The sequence below is a fragment of the Capsaspora owczarzaki genome (genome assembly GCF_000151315.2).
Source record: "Capsaspora owczarzaki ATCC 30864 unplaced genomic scaffold supercont2.1, whole genome shotgun sequence".
Lineage (NCBI taxonomy): Eukaryota > Filasterea > Ministeriida > Capsasporidae > Capsaspora > Capsaspora owczarzaki.
In genome coordinates this window covers 1,770,541-1,795,076 of record NW_011887292.1, presented here as the reverse complement: position 1 = coordinate 1,795,076, position 24,536 = coordinate 1,770,541, and the positions used below count along the sequence as shown (strand labels likewise).

The 24,536-nt window shown below is 54.1% G+C and overlaps 7 protein-coding genes across 7 annotated transcripts; 3 read left to right on the top strand and 4 right to left on the bottom strand.

The window, feature by feature from the left end:
• Window positions 1-294: 294 nt before the first annotated feature.
• CAOG_00538 (hypothetical protein) lies at window positions 295-2,234 on the bottom strand. Its single transcript, XM_004365352.2, has 5 exons — window positions 1,831-2,234; window positions 1,382-1,548; window positions 1,155-1,284; window positions 844-990; window positions 295-586 (listed from the first exon to the last, which is right to left on the bottom strand). The coding sequence occupies exons 1-5, from the start codon at window positions 2,206-2,208 to the stop codon at window positions 377-379; spliced, it is 1,032 nt and encodes a 343-aa protein (XP_004365409.2). The 5' UTR covers window positions 2,209-2,234; the 3' UTR covers window positions 295-376.
• Window positions 2,235-2,365: 131 nt separating this feature from the next.
• On the bottom strand, window positions 2,366-3,796 carry CAOG_00537 (hypothetical protein; the record flags this gene model as incomplete). The annotated part of the gene is made up of 4 exons (XM_004365351.2): window positions 3,644-3,796; window positions 3,397-3,515; window positions 2,819-3,300; window positions 2,366-2,703 (listed from the first exon to the last, which is right to left on the bottom strand). The coding sequence occupies exons 1-4, from the start codon at window positions 3,728-3,730 to the stop codon at window positions 2,366-2,368; spliced, it is 1,026 nt and encodes a 341-aa protein (XP_004365408.1). The 5' UTR covers window positions 3,731-3,796.
• A 79-nt stretch (window positions 3,797-3,875) lies between these two features.
• CAOG_00536 (hypothetical protein) lies at window positions 3,876-4,882 on the top strand. Its single transcript, XM_004365350.2, has one exon. The coding sequence runs from the start codon at window positions 4,189-4,191 to the stop codon at window positions 4,795-4,797; it is 609 nt and encodes a 202-aa protein (XP_004365407.1). The 5' UTR covers window positions 3,876-4,188; the 3' UTR covers window positions 4,798-4,882.
• Window positions 4,883-5,101: 219 nt separating this feature from the next.
• CAOG_00535 (serine/threonine protein kinase 6) lies at window positions 5,102-7,420 on the top strand. Its single transcript, XM_004365349.2, has 5 exons — window positions 5,102-5,148; window positions 5,821-6,278; window positions 6,377-6,515; window positions 6,656-6,801; window positions 6,933-7,420. The coding sequence occupies exons 1-5, from the start codon at window positions 5,128-5,130 to the stop codon at window positions 7,312-7,314; spliced, it is 1,146 nt and encodes a 381-aa protein (XP_004365406.2). The 5' UTR covers window positions 5,102-5,127; the 3' UTR covers window positions 7,315-7,420.
• Window positions 7,421-7,441: 21 nt separating this feature from the next.
• On the bottom strand, window positions 7,442-10,370 carry CAOG_00534 (src tyrosine kinase 2). The gene is made up of 7 exons (XM_004365348.2): window positions 9,506-10,370; window positions 8,862-9,281; window positions 8,639-8,773; window positions 8,354-8,507; window positions 8,062-8,240; window positions 7,762-7,961; window positions 7,442-7,639 (listed from the first exon to the last, which is right to left on the bottom strand). Exons 1-7 carry the CDS (start codon window positions 10,211-10,213, stop codon window positions 7,567-7,569), a joined length of 1,869 nt encoding a protein of 622 aa, XP_004365405.1. The 5' UTR covers window positions 10,214-10,370; the 3' UTR covers window positions 7,442-7,566.
• A 1,564-nt stretch (window positions 10,371-11,934) lies between these two features.
• On the top strand, window positions 11,935-18,137 carry CAOG_00533 (ATP-binding cassette sub-family A member 1). The gene is made up of 3 exons (XM_004365347.2): window positions 11,935-12,083; window positions 12,171-12,276; window positions 12,665-18,137. The coding sequence occupies exons 1-3, from the start codon at window positions 12,024-12,026 to the stop codon at window positions 17,806-17,808; spliced, it is 5,310 nt and encodes a 1,769-aa protein (XP_004365404.2). The 5' UTR covers window positions 11,935-12,023; the 3' UTR covers window positions 17,809-18,137.
• A 352-nt stretch (window positions 18,138-18,489) lies between these two features.
• On the bottom strand, window positions 18,490-24,521 carry CAOG_00532 (hypothetical protein; the record flags this gene model as incomplete). The annotated part of the gene is made up of 2 exons (XM_004365346.1): window positions 18,490-21,358; window positions 21,430-24,521. The coding sequence occupies 2 exons, from the start codon at window positions 24,519-24,521 to the stop codon at window positions 18,490-18,492; spliced, it is 5,961 nt and encodes a 1,986-aa protein (XP_004365403.1).
• Window positions 24,522-24,536: the final 15 nt, after the last annotated feature.

The window sequence follows — 24,536 nt, the reverse complement described above, 5'->3', positions numbered from 1 at the left end:
TCGTCTGTCAGCACCCCATGAGAGAGGGAGGTGGGGGGAGGGGCCCAAAACGCAATCGCGATCGCATTGGACTGTGCCAGCTCACACAAACTCACCCTCGAAGGACGACACAAAGCCAAACGAAAAAAAAAAAAAACGAAGGAACACAAAATAAAAGCAATGATAACAGTACCAAAACAGAAATCTTTTCAAATAAAAAGAAAAAAAACCAAAAGCCCGAAAACAAACCCAAAAGCGCAAGCCGAAAAAACCAAAAAAAAAAAAAAAAAAAAAAAAAGTTGCAGTGCAACTCATGGCGTTCTTTTTGTTGTGTGTCAAAAACACCAAAGAATTAATTGATTTTGGTTCAGAGATAACAGCAAGAAACAAACGGCAATCATGAGAGTGCTTTCAAGGCTGTGGCAGCCTCGCGGATGGCCTCCGGATGGTCTGGCGAGTACAAGGCGGTGACGAGCGAGTCGACTGCCGGACTGACTTGCGTGACCCACTCGCTCGTGGCATTGATTGCCGCAACCTTGAACATGGGGTCATCCTCGCTGGCCTTGAGGAAGGCGACATTTCGTTCAACTACGCGCTTCTTCGTGGCCTGAAACGAGAGCAGGACAAGCACGCAAACATCAAGTCAGTCCGGACGATGGGAGGCCAGCAACGACGATACAGCGCAACATGAATATTCAAGTGCGAGAACACAATAACTCGGTTGTTTTGGTTGTTGTGCTTTTTTTGTTTGTTTAGAAGCAAAATATCTCCGCATTCCAATCTCATGGGCGATGAGCGCGCATGTGCGCAAAAACAGCACACTCGACAAAAGGTGCCAACACCTTTGAATGTGCGACGACTCACCTGAATCAATTCGAGCATGCTTTGAGCGAGAGTGATTTGCTCGGCCGTCCAGGGATCCTCGTCTCCCAGCCCGAAGGGATCGTCGAGGTCGTCATCATCAGCATCACCAACGTTGCTACGGTCAGTCGCGGTTTGTTCCGCGATAGCCTGCAATAGCAAAAACAACCAAGGCAACGGGACCAAAAGATCAACGCCAAAATCCGATGATAGCAACAAAAAATAACAAATAAAAAAACACGAGCCGCTGTTGCGACGTGCATTTGCGCCAAGACACGGACACGCTCATCAATCTTCTTGCCCAAGAATCTGACCTCTTTGAGTTCTACACTTGCATCCTGGACCAAATCAAAGGTGGACTTGAGCTCGCGTTTGATGGCATCGGCGTTTGAGCGTGGCAAACTTGCAAACTTGCCGCATGCTTCAAACACCACAGCAGCAGAGCTGCATCGTCATAGAGGGAAGAATTGGAAGGCCAAACAAGCGATTGGTGAGCTGCTCTGATACGTGAGAAAAACCTAGAGGGAATGTTTCGCCTTACATCCGACTTGAAGATGGCTCGCGAGGCAAACTGGAAGCAAACTCTACCAGAGCATCAAAGCAAGCAAATACTTGCACTTTGGCGTAATTCCAAACCGGACGGCTGCACTCGGGATGGATTTGAAGAGCGGCAGCGAGCGATGCCAAGCTGGATGCTGCAGCCAGAAGCTGGCCTCCCAGATGACCATGAAAACACACATCGCCAAGGTTTGCACAAGTTTTCAAGAAACCGTTAGTTGGAGGGATTTGTTGTCTCACACACAGCTGTGTGGTTGTGCCATCATGTCACCATGAGCAAGTCGCTTCTTCAACCAACATTGCACAATCCGACACGACGATTGGGCAACTGTGTGCACGGAAAGTGTTCAAGAATGCCCATCCCCAACGCGTCGCTCAGCGAATGGGATGACCATCAACACACGACGCCAGTCTCCATCAGAAGGAACCGACCTTGGCAAAGAGCGGATTGGACTCGACAATGGTCGGCTTGGACGAGAAGCTCAGAGCCACATGGGTGGCGGCGGTGTCGACAACGCGCGCGGCCATGTCCAGCTGGTCGACGACATAGGCAAGCGAGTGTGTTCCGGCCACAGAGAGGGCGGCGATGGCAGTCGCGAGCGAATCTGCGGCTGCAGGCTCGGCCGAGGCGGAGGCAGCCGCAGATGGAGCGGCGGTCGCAGCGGATGGAGTCGCAGCGCTCCCGTCAGTCGACGTCGCGCGTTCGCTCAATGCAGCGGTGAGCAGAGACATGTCGCGTTGTTGGGCGGTGAGGCGCGTCACAAGCAGCGACACGGCCTCGGCCACAGTAGCGGCGTTGAATGCGGTCATGGAGTTGATTGTTGCTCGTTTCGCGCTCAGAAATACAAAAAGAATGACCAGGCTTTCCTTTATATATAACATAGACAAGCAAGGAATGGGAGGCAATAAGCTCACAGATTAAAAGTACACTTGCGTTTTTGCTTGAATGCACTGGGCCCAAGCTTCTTCAGCCTGCTTCGCACAACCGAAGCTGCCGCAGGGCGCGAGTCGCGTCGTCGTAGCCATTTTGAAAGTACATTGGGATGAGTTTTGGATCGCGTGGCAACAGAGCGTCGTAGATGGCTCTCATATTCGCGGGAGCCACTTGGACCTTGTCGCTGTTTGTCCACGGAAGCACGGGAGCCAACATGTACGGAACGGAATCATCAGGCGGGGGACATATGTCAAACGTTCCAAGAAACGGCGACACTTTAATCGTTCGAGCCGGGAGAGTAGGTCCAGGCAGCTCGGGCACGGGCGCGATCAGCTCATCGGGACGAAACTGAGGCCAATTGTCAGTCAAACCTGAGTGTCGGCGCGATTCATGACGCATCACAAATGTACAACAACACAACAATCACAAAACAGACATGGTGAGTGACGAACGACAAAAGGCACCGTGGGTTTGGTCACGCCGTACCGCCATCAATGTATTTGTTGGCTCCTCGAAACAATGGCGGAACACGTCCACAATAACCGGGAATGAACGAGGAGCAGAGCAATGCTGCAATCAAGTCGTCGTAGGACGTGAATTGGCTAAAGCGACGAGCCAGCGGCACGGGCACAGCTCGCGTCACAACCACAGTGACTCGAGAAGGCGAGGCTCGACTTGGGGTTGCTGTTGATGCTGCTGTGGCCGCCAGCGTCGATCGCGGGGTTTGGAACGCCATACGCTCCAGCGCGTCGAGTGGAAGTACTGCTCGCAGGCTTCGCTCGACCTCTTGGATGAATGGCGCGTCGGTATCGGGATCTTGGATGGGAGTTGTTGCTGCCACTTGAGCAGGGGACGGCATGGCAACACCCGCAGTTGCAGTTAGCATATCTGCTGGCGCATTCAGCACAATCGACACGACGTTTGTCAGCACTTGTCCCGTCAGAAGCCTTGTTACGGGATGGTTTGCCCTGCCAAACAACCCGGTTTGACGGTCAAATCATACGAGCAAAGAGGTCGTTCGTTCGTTCGTTCGCTCGTTCGTTCGTTCGTTCTTTCATCCTTACCAGTATTTTGCCAAGCGGGTGGTCTGCACCATACACTGGTCAATGTCCGCTTCGGTTGCGAGCACGGCGGCGGTGAGCGCTCCGGCTGACGTCCCAATGAACTGCGAGCGTCGCAACGTCTGTGCCCACATACAAAAAGGCCATCACAAAATGACATTGTGTGTGCATAGATGATGGAAGCTGAAAGCGTGAGTTTGCCGCGGGGGGTGTTCCAACACAGTGCTGCTCAGGTCGTACTGTACTGTACCTCGCGACCAAGCTTGTTCACCAGGCATTGCGCGACGCCGAGATGGTACGCGCCCAGAAATCCAGCGCCACTGAACGAAAAGTTCATCCCTCGAACGAGCAGCAGTAGCAGCAGCAGCAGCAGCAGCAGCACAGGAATGAGGACTCGGTTTGAAACTGGGACTGAGCTGCTCAGAATTCATCCTACCCCTCCCAAACTCAAAATTCGACAACCATCCTAGCACTCCTCTTCCCATTCGTATTCTCAGTATCGTAGCTTGCGCACTCATTCTTTCAACGTGTCAGATTGAACGCGTTCGTTTGTGTGCTCGCCTCTCCTGCTGCTTCCCCAACCACCACCACCACCACCACCACCACCACTCCCTCGACATCGCAAAATCTTAAAACCGCTCTTGTCGAACTTGCACACTCTCGGAGACCAATCGCAACCACCGCGCCGCCCGAGCCAGCTTGAACGACCAGATTTCAACCAAGTGCGCCACCACTTCCCCGAACGAACTCCCCGACGCTGTCCTTGTCTGCTTCTCCAACCCACTTGGTCTGACGATGCACGCATCTTACCGGCCATCTGCGGCCAGCGCGTCCGCAGTCAGCAATCAAGAGGGCGACGCGCTCCTCGCCAAGTTTGACCCGCTGCAGTCCATCGCGCTGGCTCGGCTCAAGCAGGCGTCCAACACGTCGGCACTCCTTGCGGGTTTCACAATGACCTCGCTGGCTCAGATTGCAATTTCAGACGACATCCCAGACTACCTGGTCACCTGCTTTGGCATTTCCATGGTCCTCCTGATTGTCGTCCACCTGTTTGCGTTGATGATTTCCACGTTTGTGCTGCCAGAGATTTCCGCCTTCATTGGCCAGTCTGGATCGCGCTCAGACACGGACATTCTCAAGCGATTCCACAGACACATTACGGTTGCGTGGCTCTTGTCCACCGCACTCGGCATTTTTCTCTTTCTGACCTCGCTTATCACCATTGTCTGGATTCAATTCTGGAACGTCCCGCAAGCGGCGATCGCATCCACAGCCGTCGTGCTCCCGGCACTGGCAATGTTTCTCGTACTAGCGTGCAAGCTCTACCGCGACATTACCTCAATTCAGCTGGCACACCATCGTCAAACGCTACGGGATGCTACCGAGACTGTTTTCGGTGTGTGAGGGTTGTTTGTTTCGTTTTGTTTTGTTTGTTATCTGTTGGTGTGAGCGAGCGCATTGTATATGAATAGATCACTTTGTATCAGTATTTGGGAGTTGGCGCCTGGGATGGAGGACGAAATCTATTGAAAAAGAGTCCGCTGGCAGACATTTCCACCATTGCTCTGCAACGCAACAAAAGATGCCCGGGACATTGTGCACCATCCTACAGCACCCCATCTCTGAATTATCAAGCCTCGCCCGTGAGCCTGTCCTAGCTAATTCACGCGGCAAAATCAGTTCAAGGCCAGGGGGTCAGTCAGAAATCATTCACGCCAAACCCGTTTGTCGAACATGAACGACGAAAACAAGCCTGTACGTTGCTCAGCGCATTCACTCAAAACAAACAAAACAAACACAAAGCGTTCGCACGCCAGCGACGACGTTTGCACCCGCCAGCAAACACATGCATGATGAATAGGCACACGGAGAGAGAGCGAGAGAGAGAGAGAGAGAGAGAGTGATGGATTGCGTACGGACAGAGCGAGAAGCGAGCCGCGTTTTGAAACGGCCAAACTGTTTCAACGCGCTTTTCGTTTGCCATTGGTGATTTTCTCGACATGCTCTCCACGCAGTATCAGCGAACACTTACACGACCCTCACACAACACTCACACAATTATCATACTCATTGAAACAATAAAGTACTGCTGCTGTTGAACTGCGGATGAGTGGATGAAATGGAAACGAACAAGACCCCAATTGTGAAACGGTTTTTCAGCGCTTTTTGATATCGGTTTTGTTTGGTTTTCTTCCCCACCTCGTTGTGTCGAAGAGTGGATGAGTGCAAAGGGCTCCATAGCATCCTCGCGAGTTTGAAGCGTACTGTCACTGTTTCATCTTGGGTGCAGCGGAAGGAGAGGTGACCGACTGCGATGCTTGCTGCTGCCGCCGCCGTTTGCTTTTCATGTTTGAATTTTGAATCACTTTTGTTTTGTTTTACAACGCGCTCACTTTGCCTTGGTTTGTGATTGTCACACTCGCGTAGAGCGCAAGGGCTTATATTGGAACCACATCAGCCGCTCTCAACGCTCTGAACACACAATACGAGCCTCGCGCACCGCTGGGCACCATTCATGCTCCTCAAGCTGGAGCCAACACGGGCCGACCTGTCAAACTGGAAACAACCTCGACTGCTGCTGCGCCCACTAGTACCACGACTACTACTACTACTACTACATTTGCCCAAACCTCATCGGCAAGCTCCACACCAACGGCTGCCGGGGAAGCGCCGACTGCAGGTCCAGACGGCAAGCGTCGGTGGCAAATCACCGACTTTGAAATTGGCCGACCACTTGGTCGAGGCAAGTTTGGTAACGTGTACTTGGCACGTGAAAAGTCGTCCAAGTACATTGTTGCACTCAAGGTGCTGTACAAGAATCAGTTGCAGAGGATTGGTGTCGAGCACCAGTTGCGGCGTGAAGTCGAAATTCAGTCCCACCTGCGGTAATGCTTTTGTCTGGGATGAATCCGCCTGTGCAGTGTGTAGATTCTCTGGTTACTCACACTCTCCTCAATGTGCATTGAATTGCAATGGGATATAGGCACCCAAATATCTTGCGCATGTATGGCTATTTTCATGACGAGAAGCGTGTCTACCTCATCCTAGAGTATGCTCCTCGTGGCGAGCTGTTCAAGGAACTGCGCAAGGAGCAGCGATTCTCCGAACCACGAACTGCAAGCGTAAGTCAGGAATCCGACAGCGCGGCGCTGCAGCGTGTGTTTAATGTTTCTGACTAGGATTTGCTGATTTCCAACAACAACAACAACAACAACAACAACAACAACAACAACAACAACAACAAAAAAAAAAAAATCGACAGTACATTTTGCAACTCGCCCGTGCTCTCAAGTACTGCCACGGCAAAAATGTCATTCATCGCGATATCAAGCCGGAAAACGTGCTGCTTGGACTGCGTGGAGATTTGAAGATTGCCGATTTCGGCTGGTCGGTGCATACTTCCAACCGGTGAGTGGCTTTGTAGCCGTGGAGCCATTCTTTGGTTGGTAATCGAACTTGCGAGCAAACAAATACCAAACACGCAAACTTACGCTGCCGCTTGCAACCCGTTTTGGGATTTTTTTTTTCTTTACGCACAGACGAGATACACTTTGCGGGACATTGGACTATCTGCCTCCGGAAATGGTTGATCGCGGCGACTACGACTACCGCGTCGACTTGTGGTCGCTCGGGGTCTTGTGTTACGAGTTTCTCGTCGGATCACCCCCGTTCTACGCCGAAGATGAGCCTTCAACCTACCTGCGCATCCGCCGCGGAGATCTCGTCTTCCCGTCAACCGTCAGCGCTGGCGCACGAGATTTCATGTCCAAGCTGATGCGACTCAATCCTAGCGAGCGCATGCCGCTCGAGCAGGCAATGGTTCATCCTTGGATTCTGGAAATGACCGATCCCAACAACCAGCCCCGGTCAGCCTTAGCCGCTGCCTCCAAGCCTGTGTCTGCTATGGCCAGCCAGCAATAATGCTGTCGTCGCTCAAACACCAGAGTATCGATCCCCCACTCTCCCCACTCATTCTCCTCTCCTCCACCCACCCCCGTTGAGCAACTCTTATATTTCGTATCCAGAAGTTTGTTGATTTTTTTTTTGTTTTGCTTGTTGTGTCGTGTGTAGAAACTTGTTCGAAAAGCAAGAAAAAAAGAGAAAAAAAAAGAAATTTGCGAAAATAAGAGACAAATGTGCTAGTTCAAACCCATCTACCATCACGCAACGCCTTCAAACCACAATCAACGCTTGGAGGACTGTAAGAATCTCGTCGAAAGAGGGGCGATAGTTTGGTGCAATGTCCCTACCCAAAGAACCGCAAAGAAGTGAGACGTTGTAGAGGAAGATACAATCAGAACAAGATCGTTTGTTTGGGGGGGGGGTTTGCGCGACAAGCAAAGGCCAATGATCGTCGTCTGCACGTACCAGCAAGAATTCATGAGAATATTCAGCTCTGATGGGCACTCTGGGGGCGTTTCGAGGCGAAGACCCGATTGCAGCTCTTGCAAAAGGTCGGTGTTTGGCGTGCGGTGGTACGGCGTGCGGCCAAACGAGTAAATCTCCCAGAGACAAACTCCGTACGACCACACGTCAGACTTGACGGAAAAGACGTTGTAAGCCAGAGCCTACACAAAACACAAACAACCGTCCCGCCCGCAACGGCAACCATTTGTTTAGTTGGCCTGATGTGGACCGACTCGCTCGACAAAGTCATCGCAGACGTACCTCTGGAGCCGTCCACTTGGTCGGGAACTTGCTGCCGTCAGGCGCAACGTACTCTTCACTTGTCAGCTGAACGGCAAGACCAAAGTCGCTGATCTTGACCTTGTTCTTCTCACCGAGCAGAATGTTGCGAGCAGCAAGATCGCGGTGGACGACACCCATGCTCGAAAGGTAAGTCATTCCTGCACGCGTGACACGACAGCAAAGTGCAAAGCCAATCAAGAAAAATGAACGACGCGACAGCACAAGGCCAAACAACCAGCGCAACACATAGTGAAGCGAACAGTCCGCTCACCATCTGCAATCTGAACGCTAATGTTCAACAGGTCAGTGTGGTGCAAGGAAGCTCGTCCGCGGGAGCGAATATAGTCTTGCACACTGCCAATCGGCATGTACTCGACAATGATGGCAAACGGCGATTCTGTCGTGCAAACACCGATGAGTGCGAGCTGCCAAAAGGCAATGTTGCAAACGAGACACCATGTTAGCCAAGAGCAAGGGCCAAACAGCTTCAAGCATGCACCACTGCACCAAAAATGCACCCACCCACCCCCCCCCAAAAAAAAAAAAAAAGACAAACCAAATTAGGATGCTCCAGCTTGGACATGAGATACGCTTCGCCAAAGAACTCGGACAAGGAGCGCATGCTGTGACCCTTGTGCGTTTTGACTGCAACAATCTGATCGGTGAAAGTTCCAAGGCAAACCTCGCCAAACTACCAAAGAACGGAACAAAGAAATCGCCCACAGTCAGCCAAGTTTTGCTGCTGCATTTATTTTGCTCCCGACCTAGTACATCCATACCTGTCCAGCTCCGAGCGCTTTGCCAAATGTAATGGTCGATGAAGGGACTTCCCAGTCCTGGGAGACAAATGCCGAGTGGTAGCGCGAAAGCTTGCTCTCGTACTTTGAGTAGATGTGCTTCAAGGGCACGGCCAGCGCGCCACGCTGCTCGTGGTGATACGCAACAAAGTCAATGACCGAGTCAAAGTAGTAGCGCTCGGCGTTGTTCTCTGAAGCATCCGCCACCGGCAGGGCAATGTTAGGGCCTTGCAAGAAGTACTGCCCATTGCTGTTTCGTTCAATGACCAGCTCATGAATAGAGCCAAACGAATCAACGAGTACCAAATGGCAACTAAAGTGGTCGCGAGGAGAGCGGTACACGAAAAAGCTCCCGGCTTCTCGCGATCTCAGTGGCTGGACTGCGGTGGCAGCAGACGACAGCTGCCGCCAAAACAAACAAACACACACACACACACACACACACACACACACACACACACACACACACACACACACACACACACACACACACACACACACACACACACACACACACACACAAAAAAAAAAAAAAAGCCAAATGGCGTCGAGACCAAACACACAAAAACAATGAGACACAGTTGCTGACGAGCGCAAGGGCGTTTTCGAAAACAACTCATGCTTACCTGATCGTGAAACCATTCACACTCGCAGCCTTCGAGCAAGCCCTTTTCGAGAGCCGCGTTGCCGTCCACTCGCCTGACATGAGTGCTCGGCACCCATCCGGCCTGACCAGCGGCGTTCCGGACCTTTCGCCAGTTGGGATCGATCGTGCCAGGCTCGTCGGCGACCCAGCTCTGACGGCTGGAGGAGCTCGCGACCACGACCGCCGAGTCTAAAAAGTACAGGGACTCGTGCGCCACAATCGACAACTCGTCGGGCGATGCGGCCTTGTGCGCATACAGGCCAGTGGCGTTGAGATACAATGTCTTTGGGGCAACGGCGCGCATCCACCGCTCCGCGTCCGACTCGAGGCCCTTGAAGACGCCATTCTCGAGCACCACGCCAGGAGCAGCAGCAGCAGAAGCAGCATCAGCGTCGGCCGCAGCATTCGCGGGATTGGTCGCGGCGTCAATGAGGTGCTGCGGCCGTCGGTACGTATTGGCAGCGCTGTACCCAGCACTGACTCGCTTGGGGGCCGGCCGTGGCGCTGGGCCGCTGGGCGAGCGCACTGCGTAGCGATGGCCTGGCAACTCGTCTTCTTCCTCCTCTTGCTCGATCGTCTCGGGCTCGATCGTCTCGGGCTCGATTGGAGCGTCGTATGCCAGCTGCGCGGAAGGACGAGCCGATCCAGCCGGAACCGGCGGCGGAGGCCCTGCTGCTCTCAGCGACATTGAAGGTGGATGGAGTGTAGTGATTTTCCGAGACTAAGAGGTTGTTGGCGAGTCTGAATGGGAAGGGGGGGGGGAAAAAAAGGAGGACAGGCGGTATTGGGCAATGATTCCGGCTGTCAATTTGAAAAAAAAAAAATTGAAAAGTTGAAAAAAGGTGAAATGATAGAGCTGTTGAATAAAAACGTTCGACCGTTGGGTGGAGTGGAGCAGTGGATCGGTCGCACACCTGTTGCATCAGATGAGCAACGACAGCGAGCGGAAATGCTAGAGCAAAAACCAAAAAACAAAAAAAAACACAAAGACACGGCGGAGGGAACGGCGGGTGAGACAGGAAAGCACGATGGTTCAGTTGGAGTTGCAAGTTTTGAGCCTTCCCCGCGCACATCCCAACTCTGGAGACCTGCAACGATAGCAAGCGGACACGCTCGAGCGAATATCAAAGACACGAGGTGGAAACGGGGGGGGGCTTGGGAGTGAGGCAGGAAAGCAAGCTGGTTTGGGCTGGCGTTGTTGAAGGTCGGCGCCATGTTTTCAACGCTTGCTCCTTCCAGCTCCCATCCCGACTCTGGCGACCTGTGACAGCTGTTGCCGGTTTCGCGTTGGTTGGTAGCACCTGGCTCTGGCAGCCAAACATACCTCGAGAGCTGTGTTTCCTCCGAGTGGAGCATTCTGTTTTGCGCCATGTCTCGTTCGGTTTCGGTCAACTCGGTTGACCTTTTGTCGCGTGCTACCGACGCCCCGACCGCCAGTCGTCGCTGTTCTTGGCACGCCGGTTGCTTTCATCATATCGCGCGACCAAGCCGCTCCATCGGGAGCACGTTTGAAGCACTGACCTGTGTGTTTTTTGACTGTTTTTGTCCAGTGTTTCCAACCTCGTCCTCCAAATGATTCCGAGTGATTGTTCAGTATTTCTTGTCCAAGAATAGCAACAACGAGACGGTTATTGCGATAAACAACAAAAACCTAGAAGTAGATAGAAACAGTACCAATTGAAATTGTGCATGGGAAAATCATTGCCCCGCCAGGTGATTTTTTCGCGTATAAGCCTCGCTCCCGCCCTCATTTCAGCGAGTAGATGCAAGAAGCCGTATGTGGCGTGATTGGAGTACTCACGAGTCCGTTGTCTCGGTTTCGAATTCGTTCACAGCGGAGGGAACGTCATCATCGCGCCAACCCACGCGAGATTTTCCCAATCGCCATTCCACCACCACCAATTCGTATCGTATTGGCCTTGTGATCACCTTGTTCGCCGACCACCGTTTTCTTTGACTGTTTGTGCTACATGTTCTCCTGGTCACCACGAGCAAAATCCTCAGCTTGTTGGGCCCTCGCTTCGCGTTGCACACAACCGCGACAAGTTCGCATCGCCATGTGTTTGTTGATCCATTTTGTTGTTCCTGGTTTGCCTCCTTGTTTGCCTCTCTCGTCTCCCTCTCTCTCTCTCTCCCCCCCCCCGCCCGAAACCCAGCACACTCCCACTCTCCTACCATCCAGTGTGTTGTGTTTTTCCCATGGTGAAGCAATGATGAGCAAAGCGTTGCTGCGAGAAAGGCACAAGGCCCCACCAAATTAGCCCGCCCCGAGCAGTCATGTGAAGCCGGGGAAGATTTTCAACCCAAAAACGCGGATTTCATTTTTTATTTTTTTTTTTTTTTTGAGTGTATTTTGCTTTGTATTTTCTACCTCAGTCTTTCTTTGTTTTTTTTTTTTACTTTTGCTCATTTTCTTTTTTCTTTTTTCTTCTTCTTCTTCTTCTTCTTCTTCTTCTTGTTCTTTGCTCTTTTGATCCTGCTGTTTGCTTTGCTGCACAATGACTACGTCTGTGGCCAAGCAGCTCAAGCTCGTTCTCTGGAAGAACTATGTGCTGCAGGTCCGCAATTCTGCCCTTTTGGCTTGAGTGTCGTTGCTGTGTCCTCGCGCTCCGCTCACCAAACGCTCATGTTGAACAATGGAATAGAAACGACGCAAGGTCGGCACCATCGTCGAATTGCTACTTCCCGTGGTCTTCTTTGCCATCCTCGTCGTCATCCGCCAAGTCATCTCCCAAAGCGAAGAGCCCGCTGGTGCGTTGGTTTGCTTGATTGGCTCCTGTCTCGCTCACTTGCCCTCCCCCCCCCCTACATTCCAAGCACAACTAACGAGAGCAATGTCCACAATGTGGAAGTGAACGAGATGACGAGAGGGAGAGAGAGGGAGAGAGTTGACGGGGGAAGGCTCAGCTTGCCCATTCATCACACAGAACCGAGCAGCGTCACGCACTGTGCCACCATAAAACCGCTGCACTCGCTGCTTGTGCGAACTGGTTGGTCGGGTGGTGGTGGTGGTGGTGGTGGTGGTGGTGGTGGTGGTGGGGATGACTCGATGCAACCTGTTGGTGAATGCGCTCGACTGTGGAACTCGAGGGAAATCTTCTCACTTTGTGTTGTTGTTTTGTTTTGTCCTGTCCCGCAGAAATCTTTGGCAGCATCCCGACTCACCTCACCCCTATCCAAATCATCGACGATCTCCCGAACAACAGCGGGGCGCGCGCTCAGCTGCTCAAGACATGCGGCTCCAACTTTAACTACTACCTGTCCAACTTTTACGAGGCCAACGCATTTGTTGGCTACACGCCCATCGGAGGCGATGTGGACCGCGTCATGCAAGTCCTCGGAAATGCAACGGGCTTTACCTTCCACGGCTATGCTAACGTGAACGACATGATTTCCGACACTGTGAATGGACCCAACGCCGACAATTTTGTTGTTGGTCTTGTCTTTCACGGACTGGGCGCTGGCCACACATTGCTCAACGATGTGTCGTACGACATTCGTTTCCCTCCTGCGGCTGCCGACAACGACAAGAATACGTGGTACACCAAGAACCAAAAGCCCCAGTTTGCGGACGTGGGTCCCCGCACCGACAACGCCTACTTGTGCTCTGGCTTTTACTTTCTCCAAAGCTTTGTCGACCGCGCCGTCATGCACATTTTGACCAACGTGTCGGCTGACATTGTCTTCCCTGCTGCCAACTTTACGTCGTCGGGCCCGTCGGTCGTCCCACCAGTGCTGTCGTACATTCAGCAATTCCCGTACCCCCAGTACAATGACGATCCCTTCCAGTTTGCCGTTGCCGGCACGCTGCCGCTCTTCATGATTCTGTCGTGGATGTTCCCCTGCCAGTCGATCGTCCGTCAGATTGTGTTCGAAAAGGAGCGCCGCCTTCGTGAGGCCATGAAGATGATGGGCCTCCGCAACTGGGTCAATTGGCTCGGCTGGTTTATCAAGAGCTTGATCTATCTGACCATCTCGGTGGTCATTGTAACCATCGTTGTCAAGACTGGCGATATTTTGCCCAACTCTGACGCCTTCCTCCTTTTCGTCTTCTTCTGGCTCTTTTGCATCGCAACCATCTCCTTCTCGTTCTTGATTAGCGTCTTCTTCCAGCGCGCCAAGATTGCTGCGGCCTTCGGCACCATCATTTACTTTTTCGCCTACGTTCCGTACTTTTTCATCGATCCCCGATACGACGACTTGAGTGCGGGTGTGAAGACGGGCGCTTGCGTGCTTTCATCCACTTGCGTGGGTATCGGCGCCACCATCATGGCCAGTTTGGAGTCTCAGGGCGTTGGTGCGACCTGGAGCAACCTCCACACGCCCGCCACGGTGGATGACAACATTACGCTCGGCACTGTGATGGGCATGTTTTTCTTTGACGCCATCCTGTACCTCGTGCTGGCATGGTACATTGAGGGTATCTACCCTGGCGAGTACGGCATCCCCCAGCGCTGGTACTTTCCGTTCCAACGCTCGTACTGGTTTGGCTCGGCTCGTTCCTCGAACAATGTCCCGATGAGCACGAGCGCTCGCACTCCTCTTCGTGGCTCGTCCGACCAGCTTGATCAGTCGGATTCCATTCCTGCCGACGCCGACCCAAAGAACTTTGAAGCCGAGCCATCCGGCCTGAAGGCGGGCATTCGCATTGACAACCTGACCAAGACGTACGCTGACAAGAAGACGGCCGTGCGCAATCTGAGCCTCAACATGTACGAGGGCCAGATTACGGCCTTGCTTGGCCACAATGGTGCTGGCAAGACGACGACCATGTCCATCATCACCGGCATGATTCCCGCCACCTCCGGCACCGCGTACGTTGACGGCTATGACATCACGACCAGCAGCAACCGCGCGCGAGACTCGCTTGGCCTCTGCCCGCAGCACGATATTCTCTTTGACTCAATGACCGTTCACGAGCATCTCGACTTTTACGCGTCGCTCAAGGGTGTCGACAAGTCGCAGCTCGAGCGCGAAATCACCGAGATGATTAGCGACCTTGGCTTTACGGACAAGACCAACTATCAGTCGCAGGCTCTTTCTGGCGGAATGAAGCGCAAGCTCTCGGTTGCCATTGCTCTCATTGGTGGCTCGCGCGTTGTCATTCTCGACGAACCCACTGCCGGCATGGACCCTTACGCTCGCCGTGCCACTTGGGACTTGCTTTTGCGTCACAAGGCCCGTCGTACCATCCTGCTGACCACGCACTACATGGACGAGGCCGACATTATGGGCGATCGCATCGCCATCATGGCTGAAGGCCAGCTCCGCTGCCTTGGCTCCTCCCTCTTCCTCAAGTCGCGCTACGGCATTGGCTACCACATGACGCTCGTCAAGGAGCCCCGCTGCAACGTCAATTCGATTACTGCCCTCGTCAAGTCGCACGTCGCCTCGGCCGTTCTTGCCACGGATGTTGGTGCCGAGCTGGCCTACGTGTTGCCGACACGCGAGACGCCCAACTTTGCCAACTTGTTTGCCGAGCTGGAAAATCGCAAGGTCGAACTTGGCATTGGCTCGTTTGGCGTGTCCATTACCACGCTCGAGGAGGTCTTCCTCAAGGTCGGCGAGGGCTTTGACACGACGATTGATGAGGTCAAGGAGCAAGAGAAGGCCAAGGCGTCGAAGGACAAGACCCTGGCTGCAGGCGGTGGCTATGGCTCTGGCAACAGCGAATGGCGAGGCAGCGGCTCGAACTCTGACCGGGACCTCTTAATCCCCGTGAACGACAACGGACCGAGCCGCAACGAGTATGCCACGGGCTTTGCTCTCAAGCGCCAGCAGTTCAAGGCTCTGCTGCGCAAGCGCATGCTGATTTCGTACCGCGAAAAGAAGCAAGTCATCATGCAGCTCATCCTCCCCATGTACTTTGTCCTGATTGCCCTCGTGTCGGTGCGCTCCTTCCCTCCCAACACAAGCGACCCGTCACTCACGCTCCTGGCCAGCGATCTCGGCTCGGGTACTGTCTCGCGCTATGCTTCCGACCAGTCTCTGACAGGTCGCCCCACCGGACACTACTTTGGCTCGTATCTGCACACTGTTGCCGGCACACAAGTTGTGAACGCGTCCAACAGCTTGCCATCCGGTACCAGTGATATTGCTTCGTACTTTTTCCACCAGACACCCACTGCAAAGGACGTGTCGTACTTTTACGCCCACAACTATGGCATGTTGCTCGACTATGAGGAGGACGCATCGAACATTGCGGACATTGGCTTCCCGCTGGCCGGTACCGCTCAGTACTCGACTGTGCTCTACAACAACAACGCCTACCACACGGGCGCCATGTTCCTAAACATTATGTCGAACGCTCTGCTGAACACGATTGCCCAAACGCTCGCTGATGCAGCCGGCACGGTTGCCCCGGCAATGTCCATCCGAACCACAAACTACCCCATGCCGATGAACGCCCAGGAAGCCGCCTTGCAGGCACAAGACAGTGCCGCGTCCCTCTCCCTCGGCTTCAACGTGCTGTTTGGTCTGTCCTTCCTTGCCTCGTCGTTCATTCTCTTCCTGGTTCAAGAGCGCGCGTCCAAGGCCAAGCACTTGCAGTTTATCAGTGGTGTCGATGCTGTCTCGTACTGGCTGTCCACCTACCTCTGGGACTTGACCAACTACCTCGTGCCCGTCAGTGCCATCATGATTGTCATTGTCGGCTTCAAGGTGGACGGCTACTCTGGTGAAAATCTCGCCCTTGCGCTCCTGCTCTTGCTCTTGTACGGCTGGGCCATTCTGCCATTCACGTACCTGTTCTCGTTCCTGTTCAAGCTCCCCATGAACGCCTATTCGTTTACCGTATTTGCCTACTCCATCACGGGCATTGGCTCGCTGATCGCGACCTTCATCTTGGACCAACAGTCGCTCGGCCTTGTCGATGTGAACGAGAAGCTCAAGTGGGTCTTTTTGCTCCTGCCCAACTACTGTCTTGGCCGCGGCTTTTTGGACATTTATCAAAACTACATGCTGCTCACCAGCTGTGGCATCAGCCCCATCGTGGCCGAAAAGTGCCACGAAGCCGGTTTCAACTGGGTGGACTCGATGTCTGACTGGGCCGATCCTGGCCTCGCGCGCAAGTTTATCTTCATGTTCGTCGAGGGTCTGGTCCTTTTCGTCCTGGTCATTCTGATTGAGCTGCGCGTCTTTGTTCCTTCGCGTCTTGTTGCCGGTGCTGGTGTGTCCACCGAGAACGAGGACGCGGACGTTGCTGCCGAGCGCCGTCGCGTCGTTTCTGGAGAGGCCGAACGCAAGGGTGACACTGTTGTCATCAAGAATCTGACCAAGCTGTTCAAGACGCAGGGTGCCGCAGCAAAGAAGAACCCGACGCTCGTGGCCGTGAATGAGCTTTGCGTTGGTATCCCTGCGGGCGAGTGCTTCGGTCTGCTTGGTGTCAACGGCGCCGGTAAAACAACCACCTTCTGCATGCTCACCGGCGATACCAGTGTCTCTTCCGGCAATGCCATGATGGACGGCTTTAGCATTCTCAACCAGCAGGAAGAGGTCCGTCGCCGCATCGGCTACTGCCCCCAGTTTGACGCCCTGATTGATCTGATGACTGGTCGCGAGCTCTTGGCGCTGTACGCGCGCCTCCGTGGTGTCCCAGAGAGCGCCGTCCTCCCTCTTGTCGACTCTTTGATTGATCGCATGAACCTGACCAAGCACGCCAAGAAGAACTGCGGCACGTACAGTGGTGGCAACAAGCGCAAGCTGTCCACCGCCCTCGCGCTGATTGGCGACCCGCCGATTGTCTTTTTGGACGAAATGAGCGCCGGCATTGATGTGGCTGGTCGCCGCTTCCTCTGGGACTTTATCTCGAGCATTATGCGCAACGGTCGCTCCATCATCCTGACCTCGCACAGCATGGAAGAGTGCGAGGCACTCTGCACACGTCTGGCCATCATGGTCAACGGCGAGTTCAAGTGCATCGGCTCGCCGCAGCACCTCAAGAACCGCTTTGGCTCTGGCTACACGATGACTGTCAAGCTGCAGCGCGATCTCTCTGCTGGCGCACGTGAGCCGGACACCTTCCCCGTCAAGCAGTTTGTGCACGAAACCTTCCCCGGCGCTGTTCTCAAGGAGGAGCACCAGGGTGCCCTGCACTACGAGATTGCGACTCCCGAGCAGTCGGGCAGCTCTGCAGTCAAGTCTCTCTCCTGGGCGTTCATCTTTTCCAAGATGGAGGAAGCCAAGCGCATGTACCCCATCGAAGACTATGGCGTGTCCCAAACCTCTCTCGAGCAAGTCTTTATTGAATTTGCCAAGCGTCAACGTACAGAGGATGACGAGTAAAAAAAAGCAAATGCTATTCTTTGATCTCGTGTTGATTTGGTTTTGTTTGTTTGTTTGTTTGTTTTTGGGTGTGCTTTGAACAACAAAATGCGTTCATCTGTTTTCGATCTGATCTTGCTTGTAGATTCACAGGAATCTGTTGCTCATGATTGCTTGACTTCTCACTGGCAAGCTCAACTCTTTGTTTCAGAAGGAGTGTACCTGACTCAGGGCAAGCAACTGTCGGTCGCATCCAGCATTGGGCCAACGTACTACAGTAGATAGTACAGGTGCTGGCTCGTTGCTGATGGGATTCTCACGCCTCAGCTGGCGAACGCCATTTTCATGGCATTTGTTCGAGCATTTGCAGTGCGTTCAGAAAGCTCGAGATGAATTATGATGCAGAGTGAAATTCCTTTGAAAAGGCTCAAGTCTCGCGCAAGAAATTTTATAGAGTCAGGTGCTTGACAGTCAGGAGGACAGCAACACAGAACGACAAACCAACAAACAAACAAACAAACAAAAGAAAATCGCAACCAACAACAAAGAAAGCAAGGGTCAAGCACAAAAACAAACAAACAAAAAGCCAACAAAGACACCAGAAAGAAAGCAGGGTCAAGCACACTAGAGCTAGCTCGACCATGACCTCCTATTCGAAACAATCATCCGGCAAACAGCAATGGAAGAAACCACTCGCCAGCATCATTCATCATAAAACGCCACACGGCGCCGCTCGGCATATTCGACACGTTGGGCCGCACGGATACGCGCCTGAACGACGTCAATGTACAAGGGCAAGGTGAGGTGCATGCGATCGCTGGTCGCAACTCCGACAAGGACATGCACGCATCCCGATTGAACGTCTGCCTCGTGCCGAACAGAGTCCAACACCAGCGCGTTTCCAGTCCCATTCATAACCTGGCACTGCGCCGAAACAATCGTCAAAAGACGCGCCGGCGAAGAACTGTCCGTCACGACAAAGTCAGAGACCGAGGGGAAGTCACGCTCGGCATTCACAACACCCGTCGAAAACGTCAGTGGCACGGTCGTCTCGGCACCGTTGCTTGAAGTGGAATGGAACACAATGCTCGAGTTGTTGCTCAGCTGGAAGCGAACTGGAAGCACAAGCTCGGACAGGGCTTGGTTGTCAGCGGGAGCCACAGACACACCCTGGCTGGTGGACTTGACCAGCTCTGGAGAACTGAGAGAAACGCTCAGCACGTCGCCATCATGGGCTGGCTCGGCGAGCTTGATAACAAACTGGTAGGCAGTACTGGAACGACCGCGGGTTGAAATACGCACCGAGGAAATCTTCACCTCTCGCGCAATGCCTGCATTTCCGGACGTCAGGATTGCGTCCGAGCTGGAAGCCAGATGTAAGGCAAGCCCGGCAGTGGTCGGACGCAGCAGCTGCACGACAAAATCGAGCCGGGTCAGGAAGGCGTCATCGGTGATCGTGGAGAGGCGGTCGCGGCCTGGGTACTGGGCGATTGGCGAGTCGCGAGTGACGGGATCGTTAAACGTCAAGCGAGCTTGCAACGTGTTCAAGTCGTCAACGCCGGCACTCTCGAGCAGGTCAACTGTCGCAGAAAACAGCAACGTGCGGCTCAGCACATCGTCTCCTTGCCGGCTGTACGACAACAGCGGAGTGACGGACGAGAGGCTCGTGCTGGTCGGATTGCGAGACAGGTGAACAGTCCATTCCAGATCGCCAATCTCTGTCAGCATACGAGAGCGCACAGTCATATTCTGGCTGATGGGAACCAACCCATTGCCGCTGTTGATGGTGAGATAGTGCGGCTCCATCCGCTGGAAACGCGTTCGTTGCAGCAAGGCTGCTTGGTCGGACGGACTCAGTTGGCCAGTGACAATGACCTCTTCAATTGCAACATTGTCTCCATAGTGGACAACAGTGCCAGTTGCCGCAGTGCGACTGACAAAGCGGAAACGAAGCGGCAGTGTGCTCAACTGCTCGTTCGTTGCTTTAATGTCAAACCAGTCGCGCTGCAACGACCGCACCACCAGTCCCGACGACGTGGCGAGCATGAAGAGACGGCCATACGTAACTGGCGAAGAGATGCCTGTCGTAACGCTCGACGGAGAAATGATGCGCAATCGCTCGAGGCCCACGTCGACGACCGGCTGCTTTCGGAAGGAGCTGGCGCCGTAGGCCCTCCAGCCAGTGAAAAAGTCTGGATGCTGTGCGCTGAAGCAACCCCAGCGCTGGAAGATGTACCAGTTGTCGTCATGCTCACCACCGCGCCGAACAAACGCGTTCTCAGGGTGATCGCCGAACAGGTTACATTCGACCACTTGGTCCACATGGGCTGCATTGGTCAAGTAGACGCCGGCCTTGCATGAGGGACGCTCCATGCACGCTTGCTTACACTGGTCGAAAGAGACGCCCTTGACCTGATAGATGCCAGCCGGTCCCTTGTCGCTCTCACGGTTTGCAGATCGGATGACCTCGGACCACGACTCGTGCTGGACTGGTGCACAAGTCGTGTGTGGATTCTTGCACATTGTACAAGCTTCTCCATTAAAGTAGCGGCTTGAATCACCACACGACGAGCAGACAACGCCATCAGGAAGGTTGACAATGTCCATGTGCGTGTCTGCCACGTCCTCGTTCGACGCTGGCACCTGACGAGCAATCAGCCTGCCTTGCTTGGGGTCTTCTGCCATGACCATGTGATTGCTTGCCGAGATGACTTGAGAGAGGGTGACATAGTCGCCAAAGTGCACTCCCACCTCGTCTGCCTTGGCCGGGACTTCGCAGTCAGCACCAGGTGTGCTTGCGCACACTTGCAGGTAGAAACGGGTTAAAAGGTCGAGCTTCAAGCCGACAAGCTCCTGGTTGGTGCCATTGGACAAACGCGCGACAGCCAGCACCTGCAGCACGGGCACCAACTTGTACTTGATCGGAACTGGATTCTTCGACACTGTCGTGCTCCACTCTTTGTCACCGTCCATGTTTGTGGGGTCTTCTGGATCACTTGTGCCTGCGGTTGCGTCACCACCCATGAACGTCTCGCGGCGGGACTCGGTGCGATCCTTGACGGCTTGCTTAAGGGAGCTTTGCTTGTTGATGCTCAAGGACGTGTCGATGGAGCTCGACTCGATTCCAGAAGACGAAAGCGACAGTGATGACTTGAAGGCATCCGACTGTTCCACGCTCGACTCAAACTCGGTTTGTGCCATGGTGTACACTCGAATGGACTTCCCGCCCATGTGGACGCCGATGAGGGTGTGGGTCCCCACCTTGTCCAAAAACCGAAGGTAAAGGTCGCCACAGTTTGCATGGATTGCGGTGCACGCCGAACGATCCTTGCTCACTCCAGCGTGCGAGGGAAGCACAAGACCATCACAGCACGCGGGCGGCGGGAGCGCGTTGAACATCTCAATGACATGGTCGGCGAGCGGAGGCGTGTCATCCAGGAACTCTGCCACATATGTCAAGACGGTGCCAATGGTGGTGATTGAAACAGATTCGGACGACTGATGCATCTCTGAGGCCTGCTTGTAGTCGTTCGACGCCGAAAACTTGGCACCTCCACCTTCAACGAGAGCACTGAACGAGAAGGAGGTTTCGATGGACACGTCCACTTCCCAGCTTTCTGCGTACTCCGACGAGGTCGTTACGAGGTGGGAACGACTGTCAAACTGCGCGGAGCGTACGGAATGACGGCGACGCGGTCAGGAAGCATCGTGCTGCCATCAGCGGTCATGCGACGCATCGAGTAATCCACCTTGAGGACAGGCAAGGTGAACCCGGGATCGACACCGGACGACGGAAGAGGGTTGCCCTTGAAGATGTGGTATCCGAATCCGAGCATGCCAATGTTCTTGTACGACGTCACGCCACTCCCAGGCATGTTGATTGTCGCTCGTGCAGATGCCATACGAGCGTCCAGCTCCAGCTGCTCGAGAGCAACCGTTTTGGTCGGCAGATCGGACTCTTGGCGAGTGTGGGACGCAGACAGCTCGTTTTGCAGATCGACCACCTCGAGTTCGACGGACAGCTTGGCCAAGTCCATGCTTGTGCGTGAGTCGACAACTTGGCTCTCGAAACGCGCTGACAGCGTGTCGCGAGCAATCTGCGCAACAAGCAACTCGGCGGAGAGGTGCGGCTCGCCTAGTTGGATCAAGGATTCAACACGCGAGATTGTGCTGTTGAGTTCGAGGATGCGGGTCTCGGCGAGAATTGGCCAAACGGCAGCAGATGGATCGAGGCCTGTGTTGACATCGCCGTTCGAGCAGCCATCACGCGAGTAGCACGACTCGAGGGCACTCGGAGGATCAGAAAGACGTGCACATTCGGATGGAGTTGCAGTGGGCCAGAAATGCAGCGGATGGGATGGATCGCGGCGAGTACAGGTGATATTACGAGTGCGAGTGCCAGCGCCGCACGCAGGTTCACAGGATGACCACGTCGACACTTCCCACTTGAGCTCACATCCAGAAGTGCAGTTGCAGCTCGGGCAGGTTGTGGAGTTTGGCTTCTGGAGACCGTGCATCTCACAGAGAGACGCCGAAACTGGAACTTCCGAGCCGCCACTGCCAGCGTTGTGCAAGCATTGAAGCGTCGATTGCCGCGCCTCGGAAAACTGGCACGAGGTTTCAGTGCAAAGACAATCGCCACAGAGCTGTCGATACTCGTAGTCACAATCGAAAGCATCGCATGCAACTGTTGCGGGCGGGCGAATGCTGGACCGACAGAACGAATCGTCCACGACAATGTATTGAGGCTGTCCGTTGTCGCTGTGGGTGCGCTCATAGCATTGAATAATTGCATGTTGAACACCTGCGCCGCATCGCGCAGAACAGTCGCTCAACGAAGTGTTACGCCAAAGGAAGCGTCGCAGGTTGAACGACAGAGTAAACTCGTCACGGTCGAAACTCGCTTTACCGACTTGGTCCAGGTCGAGGCGGAGAGCGAGTCCGTTGTTGGCAAGATCACCATTCAGCCACGAAGCCACCAAATCATCGAGTGCGGACTCAAAGGATGCATCCGTGACAACCTGCTGCTGGTTGTCGCTGTTGGTGATGTAGAGCTGTGCGATGGCGGCTGAATTGAGCTGCGGCAGTGAGCTCGTACTAGCTGGGTGCCAGTCAGAAAGCACCGAGTACACCAGGTAATTCTGTGGACTGGAGGCCAAAACGGAAGCGCCCAGTGATGCATTCGAGACGTGGACCACCTCGCCAGCCAAGCGAATGTCGTTGGCAAGATATGCCAGATCAAACGACACAAGAGGGAGACAATCGCGCTCAAAGCCGCCAATGACACGGACGCGATCAAGTGCGAGCTGCACAGCACGATCAGAGACGCCCTGAATCTCCAGGTAAGCGGCCTGGGTGGCATCCACATTCGCCCAGATGTGTGTGCGTTGGCCAAAGACGCGAGTCGAACGAAGCGGCAGGTCGGCAGAATTGTACAGGACAATATCAAACACCTCAGCGTAGTGCGCTGGATGCTCATCCATGTACACAGTCGGAATGGAGAGCTCGACTCGATGTACGACAGCCGGTGCATCAAAGGTAACACGCCAGACGGGCTTCAACCCAGAAGCACTGATGGCAGGCATGCCAATGTTGCTTGTGGCATACTGTGCATCCGTAGCCGGAACCGTATAGAGCTCATTGTGCGTGTCATTGCCAACCTGCGAGGTCGAAGGAGTTGTGCGCCAGATGGCCTCGCGGCCGACTGCCAGAAACTCCAGCTGGTCCTCGGCAATTGACAGGTCGACGAGGTACTGCGACTCGGGTGAATTAACCTCACGACGGCTACGGCGGCTGCGACGCTCATCATCCGCACTGGACAAAGGATAGAGAGCAAGCGGGTCTGAAGCGCGAGGAGTCGCAAGATCAAAACCGTATGTGATGAGGCTGGCAGCACGGAAACGACCCGCCGCCAAATCGGCCGCCGCGTCGATGAAGTGGAATGGACTGTTAACGCAGATGCTCGTTGTCTTGGAGGATGACGCGTGATATCCTGAAATAAACGACTGCGACTGCCCATTGGTTGCCGCTGAGGGGAAGGTAAACGTGACTGTTGGCACCTTTGCGTTGCGTACGGAATTGATAGTCACAGCCAAAATCTGGAATGGGGAGTCGACCAATTCAAGCAATTCAAGCGAGTCCAAGTCGGGAATGAATGTGGTGGTAAAAAAGCCGCATAATATAGTCTCTGAGCGCGGATAGCACCGCCAAGACCCAATGTCAGTCATAACCGTCAAGTTGTGTCGCGTCACACCATCACCACCAAGGCCAATGAGACGCAAGGTCACAAAGTAGGTCTCAAAGATCTCGATCGGGCTATTCGACTCGAAGCGCGCGGCGTAAAAATCCTCTTTCGGCTCGCGAGTTACTGCAAAAGCCTCCAATTCAAGCTGTTGGTGGGCCGAGGCCAGAGTTGCATACTCGGGTTCAGCAGCAGCCCAGCAACCCAAAGCAATGCGTGCACGCTCTGGATGGTAGAACACCATGGGAGCGTTTCCAACCTCGGGTGTGAGCTTTGGATCATAGATTGTCGAAAACACTTCCAACGTGACAGCGGGACGGGTGAGGCCGCTGGGCAAGCCATGATAGTACAAAATCGCTTCAATGTAGTACTGGTTGCCGGCAGTCATGGAGAAGGGCAGCTCAGACAGGCCATCATTCGGCATCTTGAAAGCAAGCGCCATGTAGTGCACCGAGTAAAAGTCGGCATCCTTGCGGAGCAGCGCAATGTCCATCGCCGTCACGTTCGG